Raw genomic sequence first — 8,716 nt, forward strand, 5'->3', positions numbered from 1 at the left:
TGGTAGACAGAGCATAGCAGTGAACACCTGTGACCTCAACACTGAGCACTCGGAAGATAAAGAAGCATCAAGAGATCCGGATTATCCATAGCTATACAAGTTCACCAGATACTGTCTCAAAACAGCACAACAAAGTTGGTAAAGCAAAAACACAAATGGCAAGCAGCCTAGACAGCAGAGCATGCACAGTGAGTCAGGGCTCACGAGAATCCACGGAATTCCCACTGTAGTCAACAGGATGTCCTGGTTCCTCACTGAAGTAAGGAATCCGTAGGGATGGCTTCTTTCACTCCTGCTGCAAAGCACTACATCTGGCATAGCCTCTGAAGTTAATGGCTGGAAGGCTTTCTCTCAATGTGCTCAAGTGTTACTCATTCGAGGTGACCTTAAAAATGAGAAGGTGTGCGCTTGAGTTCCTTCAGCAACCTGGAAAACATAGCTGGAAAGCAAAGGATGGCGCCTGCTGCCAAGCCTGCTAGCCTGGGTTTGATCTCTGAAACTCACATGTAGGAAGACAGAACCACCCCACACACACACACAAACAAGTGTGTACGTGCACACACAAAATAAGTAAATATAGATGTTTTAAAAGATGAGAGGGCTGGGTACTGGTGGCACACGCCTTTTATCCCAGCATTTGGGAGGCAGAGGCAGGCGGATTTCTGAGTTCGAGGCCAGTCTGGTCTACAGAGTGAGTTCCAGGACAGCCAGGGCTACACAGAGAAACCCTGTCTTGGGGGGGGGGGGGGGGGGGGGGGGAACAAAGAAAAAGATGAGAGGAAGCCAGGGGTAGTACACACAGAGACAGAGGCCAGCCTGGTGTACATGGTTCTAGGACAGCCAAGCCTACAATAGTGAGACCCTGTCTCAAAAAAAATAAAAATAAAAATAAAAATAAAAAGCTTAAGTAAATGAATAAAAGCTGAGAGGATATAAAACAATAAAAATACTTCATTCAAAAGAAAATAGAAGATCAGGAAAGGAAAACAAAAGAGGCAGAGGGTAGATGATCTGCAGGTCAGGCAGGTCCTAGGCTTGTTTATAAAGAGGTGGCTTTGGAGAGTTGGGGGTGAAGCCAAGGCCTCATGGCCAAACAAAATTCTCTGCCATGGAACTGTACCCCACTTTATGAGAGGCAGTTTAGGGCCTGGGATGTACCTCAGTTGGTAGGGGACTCAAGACCTTGGCTCAGTCTTGGCCATAAACAGAGCCTTCCTATAGGAAGGTGGCAAGTGGGGTCATCTCTGCTACATGGCTAGTTTGAAGCTAGGTTGGACGGAGTGGATCTTTTGTCTCAAAAGAATAAAAATAAAAAGACACTTTAAAAATAAATATACTAACAGATTTTAAAACGCAAGGACGATGCACTTCTCAGTTCTCATGGCAAGAAGGTGAGGCAGGTGTTTTGTCATTGAGATGTGTGCAAAATGCAACAATGGCTCTACCGGTGCTTGGGAGAGAAACAGCAGAATACAGTGCAGGCAGATAGCAGACACCAGGACTTGCAGCCATGGCCAGTGGTCCAGGGGCACAGCACTGACCAGGGCAGTGGTGCTTGCTGTTCTCTTATCACAGCACTGTGTGTCAGAGACCTGTGACAGTATGGACAGCACACTCCATGCACACTTGGTGAGAGAAAGAGTCAGCCATGCTTGGAAGTGTGTAATGTGGAAGTATGGCCTTTCTTCTGTGCGGGTGCCAGCTAGGAAAGATGTCGCTTTCTGTAATGTCTGCATTCTACTACAAGAGGAAAGCAATGTCTGAGTGTGGCCAGAGTCTGGGGAAAGAGCTAGTCAGGGGCAGAGCAGAAGCAAGGCAATCAGGAACGTGAGATGAGAGAACAGCAAGCAGAAAGGAGCAGAGCCACAGGTTGTTCTCAGGAAGTAGTCAAAGAATTGACTTGTGGTTAGGTTGATCAAGCAGGAATAGCCTACAGGCTTGTAAATGTATAATAAGGAAATTCTGTCTTTCTGAGAGATGGACAGAGTCCCAGGCTGACAGGAGGACATCATTTGATTGACTCCTTGTCTGTTTAGGAAAATCCAGTTTAGGACCTGGAATTTCCATCTTAGAGCCTTGCCCCCAGCTCCCACCTGTCTTTCCCTGTGAGTTCAGCATGCAGGAATCAGGTAACCGCTCACTCATCTACCTTCTCAATGGAGAGGAGGGCACTCTCCACTCACCTCCAGCCAGCAAGGACACTGTGCATATTCGTATTCACAGACCAGTATCTGACAAACAGCCTCTCCTCAACGCTAGCAAACATACTGCTCGCAGCTCCTGTCCTGTGCTCTGTGGATCCAACCAACCCTAGGCCTTCTGAGGAACTGGCAGACAGACTCTGAGACCATGACAGTCAAAGAACAAAGGTGGAGGACTTTGACCTCCTAGATCTCCATGGAAGGTGAAGTCAAGCTTCATCCTGAAGCGCTGCAGCCTGGGCTGGTTGTTAGACCACAATACTGAAGCAGTTCAAGGGGGATCAGAGAGTTCTCTAGTGAAACTTGCTCAACCTACTGGACACTGCGATGAGAAAGAACAAACTACATGTTAGTTCCGTTTAGATCAGCATCTAAATGCACAAGCCAGAACCAGAAAGCAGTGTGTGCCTGGGACTGCTTAGGATGTAGAGAACCCTGGATGGGCTGGGGAGATGGCTCTGTCAGTAAAGTATCTGCCACACAAGCAGGAACACCTGAGTTCTGTCTACAAGATGTAGATTAAAAAGCCAGACAGATGGCATGTGCTTGTAATACCAGTACCAGGGAAACAGACAGGCAGGCCCTGGAACTCAGCAGGCATGGTTCTGAGTTTGAGGCCAGCCAGGGCTCCACAGTGAGGCCCTGTCAAAACAAAACAAAACAAAATGGATAGCAACTGAAGAATGAAGTTTAATATTGTCCTCCACACACGTGTGTACACCCACCCATAAGAATGCAGAAGAGACCCCACTATGGGAGGAAAATGTAATAGAGTTGGTGTCATTAAAGTCAAATACCTGCCTCCAGGGGTAAAAGAGCAAGTGGTTAGTCTCCCTGTGAAAAAGACACCACAGCTGCCTGTGTCTGACCCAGAAGCCACTGATGGCACAGAGAAATACAATAGCAGGGTACACTTAGATGTTGCTGAACATTGGCAATCAGGAATAGGGAAGGAAATACAGTGAGGTTCTGCTTTTGCTTAGTGTGAGTGGGTGAGGGTGCTTGCTAGCCCTTATTCATAGCTGCAGGCACAGCTTACAATTTCTTACAAGTTACAGGTACACCTGCTGTACTTCATAGCTGCTCTTCTCCCCAGAGTGCACTGGGGACATTTGGTCAAGAAGCAAGGAGATGTGAGGTTACCGAAAAACCGCACACAGGGCACTAGTGTCAGTGTAAGAATAAGAAGAGACATGCCCAATTTTACAGGAGACTCAGGTACACTGCAGAGCCCCACACAGAGTGGTGTGGGGTTGGTTCCTACAGAGCAGAGGTTACGATTGAGTGTGAAGAGTGTGGCATAAGCTGGAAAGTATACTGAGGGAATGTTCCAGAACAGCAGGCTGCAGTGTTGCTTGGGCAACTCAGTAATAGCACAGAGGGCCAAGTTGCAAAGTGCACCTCAGCAACTTCAGCAGCGAGCAAACTGCTTCGCTTCTGCAAAAGCTTGACTTCTTCCTGTATGAGGTCAGACTGTTAAGATTAAACTGGGGCTGGTGAGATGGCTCAGCAAGTAAAGCGCTTTTTTTTGCAAGCCTAGCAGCCTGGGTTTGATCCCCAGGCCTCATGAAAGGGTGGAAGAATGGGAAAACCATCCACTGTCATCTTCTGACCTCCATATTTGCTCTCGAGTGTGTCACGCACACACACACTCTCTCTCTCTCTTTCACTCACTCACTAACTAAACCAAGCTCACAGTTCTGGTTAGGAAGCCGTTCATTCTTACTCAGTATATAGCTACATAGCCTTGGCCATCCTGGGCTGCCCCCTCTGAAACCCAGCCCATCTGTGCATACAGACAACCCAGCCCAGCAGCTCTCCCTGTGTGTGCCCGGTATCTGAACCATTTCCACTTAGATCCATATCTCCTTGCCAAAGTACACCAGGCTGCCACCAATAGCTCCAGCCTAGGAGCACTGCCTTCTAGGAGTTAAATCTCAGTCACAAGCTCTTGTCCTTCTGGACTCTGGTTATAACTGAGGCTGTGCTGGACTCCGAGGCAGCTGTGTGCCTCAGACCCGCAGTCTGCTCTGACCTGGTTGATGCACAGAAAGCCAGGCTGGAACACTGGTTGGAGTGACACAGCTGGCCTCGCAAGGCTCTCTGTGCTGAGAGTGGTGCCTGTGTGGAGCTCATTGGCCCACGGCTGGTGCTTATCGGCCTATAAACACCTGTGGACACTGGAGTTGAGTATGGGGTATGGCATATCTGTGGAGTCTTCATGCTGCAGACCCCAAACATAGCTGCTGCTTCTCATTAGGCATGAACAGTTTGCGTCATGGCACCAAAGAAATACAGGGGAAATGCACAGCCTAATACAAGACAGGGTGCAACCCAGTGTAACAGTTGACTCAAGCCTTGTCGCTCAGTGGCTGTATGGACAGGCTTTGCCCTTCCTGGAGGATAGAAGGCTGGGCCAGGTTGGGAAGGGCCTCTGATTCCAAATACCATAGGGCTGAGGGTTCGTGGTGATCAAAGGAGAGAAATGGCTGACAATGATTAACCAGTATTCCCATTTAAGTGGACACACTGAAAGATACAGCTGAGCAGGAAGGCTGTCTGGTGGTGTCCTGCAGCCCAGGAGGGAGGAAAGAGCCCTAGGAGTCGGTGATAAATCTGCAGAGCATCTCAAGACAGACATAGTAGGAGGTGGCATGCAGACTGGCAGTGGCACCATCCTGTGTGCTGAGGGTGCTCTGAGAGAGTATGTGAGGCATTTACCAAGTATGCATCTTCCCAGTCTGCCCACTATGTATTCATGTGTGCAAAGATCTGTACGTGGTAGAAACAGCTAGGCAATGAAGGAAGGAATGAAATGGGGCTGGATGGGCTTGGGAGCCCTGTCTTGCAGTGTGAGCAGGGCAGTGGTCAGAGCTGAGCTGGTATTGGGTCTACCAGACACTCCCAGAACAGGGCCCAGGCTGCCTCCTGTGTTCAGCAGGTGAAGCCGATGTCCACAGGATTGGGTTGATGATGTCCTGTCATTTGGCATGAGTGAGAAAGCAGTATAAATTCCTAAGAGGCTTTTCTTTGGTGGTTATCTTGGTATTTTTAATGCAAATAGATTGTTGTACATTAAGTGCCAGACATTTCCCTAGGACTAAGCTTCTCCTGTGCAGAAGCTGGCTTGTGGATGGTTTTTTAACACCCAGTACCCCGTGGATGCACAGGCTCAATTGACTAAAGGATTACAGCTGTCTAAGCCGTGCATATGAGGCTAGAGATACACTCGGCTAGTAAAGTACCTGCATGATGCCCTGGGTTCAGTTTGCCCATGCCACACAAACCAGTAACAGTTGTGCATCCTATAGTCCCAGAGCCTGGGAAGTGGAAGAAGGAAGATCAGAAGTTTAAGGTTATCCTCAGCTTCATAGTTAATTCAAAGCCATCCTAGAATATATGTCTCCAAAAGAAAAAAAAAGGTCACGTGTGTGGAGGGGCCCCTTGATACAAATTCAGATTGCCCTCTTGTAGAGCACTACAGGTACCCTGACAAGAGCACTTCTCTTTCAGAAGTCCCCATGAGAAGAAGAAGAAACGGCGCTCACGGTCTCGCACCAAGGCCAAGGCCCGGTCGCAGTCAGCATCCCCGAGTAAACAGGCAGCACAGCGTCCCTCGGCCCACTCGGCCCATTCGGCCAGCATCTCTCCTGTGGAGAGCCGAGGTTCCTCCCAGGAACGCTCCAGGTAACCATGACATCTGGAAAGAGCAAGGGGAGGGCAGTGAGGCCTGGACCACTGCGAGGGCCTCCACCAATCCCCACCAAGGGTGTCCTGACCTCAAACAGGAGCATGTGGGGGTAACTCCTGAACCCATGCCTTACTGGGCATTCACACTCCTTCCATAGGGAAAAGAGCTCCTGAGGTGCCCTGCAGGACTTAGTGGGTCTCAGAGACAAACATCTCAAGAGTTTATTCCTGTTGAGAATGCCTTGAAGTCTGGGAATCTTGAGTGGTCCATGGCTGCTCCATGAGCAACACAGCTCACCTGAGGGTCAGCATCTGAAAGGCCCCATTCTAGAGAGTGTAAAAAGCCCCAACCAACCGCTAGACGATGGTGCTGTCCACATCCACATCCACAGAAGCCTTCCATGGAAACCAAAGGCCACTGAGGCTGTTGTTCTGGTCCTGGTGGCCTTGTTGTAGGTGCCTCCTTCCTTAGCCTCCTCCTTGCAAGCATCTATGTAATGCTGGTGCTAGTGTGAGCGATTTCATTTTATGAGGCACTTGAAGTGGGTATACAAATGCATGCTCCTGGGATGGGGAGGTGGCTCTGTGGGAGCAAATGCTCACTGTGTAAGCATGGGGACCTGAAACTGTACTGTACAGGACATGGGAACTGCTCTTCAGATTCTGGTGTTGTCTGAGCTCCATTCTTTCCTCTGCATTAGGGGGGTTTCTCAGGAAAAAGATGGCCAGATCTCTTCAGCGATCGTCTCCTCTGTGCAGAGCAAAATAACTCAGGTAAGGTGGGGTGCTCCCTCCCTTTCCACCTTTTATAATGCCGTTTTTCCCTCTTCTGATACTTTTCCTCTTGTCCCTTGTTTCACAATTACTGACCCAGTCAAGATCTATTGGCTGATCACCATTGACTCTGGTTCTGGCTTCCATAGCCATGCACTAGGTCGGCCTAGCAGGAAGGTGAAGCAGTCTCTTCCTAGGGAGCCTCACCTTCCAAAGGAGGCTCATGTCCGTGTGGGGTCGCCATGCTCTGGAATCTTGACTCTCCACAGCTGACAGACTCATCCTAGGCCACATGCCATCCCAGCCCTGGGAGGTTGGTCCCTGTGTGGCCTGGAAAGGGTTCGCTGCTGCATATTACTCAGGGGCGTGGCTTGGCTGCTGGAAGCTCTGCCTCCTGTCCTTACCCATGGCCCCTTACAAATCTGGTCTGCAGGAGGCTCAGGTGTCCTTCATGTCTTCCCCACACAGGATCTCATGGCCAAAGTAAGAGCAATGCTCGCAGCTTCAAAAAACCTGCAAACCAGCGCATCCTGAAACGGCAGCCACGGAGCAGCCCCAGGCGAGCAGCACGGCTGTGGCCACAGGTGCTGGGCTACTGCTCACAGCAGCCACAGTCCAGCCGTCAGAAGCTGAGCTGCAAGCTCTGTGCCGACCTACATGCAGCTATCCAGGTTCTCCAGCCCGACTCCCTGGGTCAGTCGGTGGCTTTTGTAAATTTTTGGTGACATTTTCTGTTTCAGATTTTTGACCAGCAGTCTCTTACCTGTATATATGTAAATATATCATGTTTCTGTGAAAATGTATTATCAAATAAAATGGGAAGAACACCTTTTCTAGCTAGCAGCTTGGGGCTCTCCTTCCTTTAGTGTGTCTGTCATGTAATGTATCTGCATGTGGGGAAAGCGGACTTCCCTCCAGTGGTGCTGTCTCCCTGCCTGCGGGAAGGGATGTGCCCCTGAGGGACTCTGCCAGGCCAGTCAGTCAAAGGTCATCCTGATATTCAGGTTCTGGACTGCCCCATGAAGATGCAGGTTTGTGTGTCCCTGCCTTCGGGGTGCCTTTGCTCTCAGAAGGACCCACGTGCTAAGCACACAAGGTCCTGACACGAGCTTGCTCAGACTTCCCTAGCAGGTTCTGCCATGTGCCTGACCAGAAATGGGCTCCTTTCCTCCATGCAGTGGTCCTCACTGTAGGCCTGGTGCATCATCAAGACCAGAGGCTAGTGTGAGCAAGGCAGGTGAAGATCAGGGAAATGGGTATCCATGAGAGATGCCACCAAAAACAGAGAAGACAGGATCACCACCTGCCTTGGAGGCAACTGCTGGGTCCTCCATTCTGTACCCGAGGGTGCCTGGTCATCCTAAGCAGGCTGGCGGCAAGCTCTGTGCTTCCTTCCCTCAGGTGTGTCAGGTTGTATCAGTGCCCAGACCTCTGCCTCCCCATCCCCAGTGGCTGGAGCTACAAATGGTAACTTTTATAAGCGTATGTACTAAAGATGTCCTCAGAGGACTCCCTGACACTGAGTGTGCCTAATCTGAGTCTCTGGTTCCGAGGCAGCAACTCCTACCCCCTATCCACAGCACAAAGCTCAGGAAAAACACATCACACGCATACACACACACCCCTCACCCGCCTATGGGGACCACAGAGTACAGGGTAAGTCTAGAGAGCGAAAGTGCTGCCACACTCACGGTTCTAGACTCTTACAGGGAGTCGGTTCTAGACTCTTACAGGGAGTCGGATGAATGGAAAGGGCTTATTTGTTTTGGGGGAGTTGACAGAATCTCACTACCTGGCCTTGAATTCACAGAGATCTTGCTTCTGCCTTCCGACTGGGATTAAATGTGTCTGTCAGCATCTGTCCATTTTATGTGTGTAGAATTTTTTTTTTTTACATTTATTTTGTGTTTGGCCTCTTAACTCACTATGTAGTTGTCTCAGTCAGGGTTTCTATTCCTGCACAGAACATCATGACCAAGAAGCAAGTTGGGGAGGAAAGGGTTTATTCAGCTTACACTTCCATGTTGCTGGACTGGAACTCAAGCAGGTCA

The 8,716-nt window shown here is 49.7% G+C and overlaps 1 protein-coding gene across 5 annotated transcripts in view; it reads left to right on the top strand.

The window, feature by feature from the left end:
* Positions 1–7,508, top strand: part of Sfswap (splicing factor SWAP) — a 69,939-nt gene extending 62,431 nt beyond the window's left edge. For all 5 annotated transcript variants that reach the window (XM_031338068.1, XM_031338070.1, XM_031338069.1 and 2 more), the window contains 3 exons: positions 5,715–5,888; positions 6,593–6,665; positions 7,134–7,508. In XM_031338068.1, the coding sequence (XP_031193928.1) occupies positions 5,715–5,888; positions 6,593–6,665; positions 7,134–7,199 (313 nt within the window). In that variant the 3' untranslated portion in view covers positions 7,200–7,508. The remainder of the gene's footprint in view (positions 1–5,714; positions 5,889–6,592; positions 6,666–7,133) is intronic.
* Positions 7,509–8,716: the final 1,208 nt, after the last annotated feature.

The sequence above is a fragment of the Mastomys coucha genome, unplaced genomic scaffold, assembly GCF_008632895.1.
Source record: "Mastomys coucha isolate ucsf_1 unplaced genomic scaffold, UCSF_Mcou_1 pScaffold22, whole genome shotgun sequence".
NCBI lineage: Eukaryota > Metazoa > Chordata > Mammalia > Rodentia > Muridae > Mastomys > Mastomys coucha.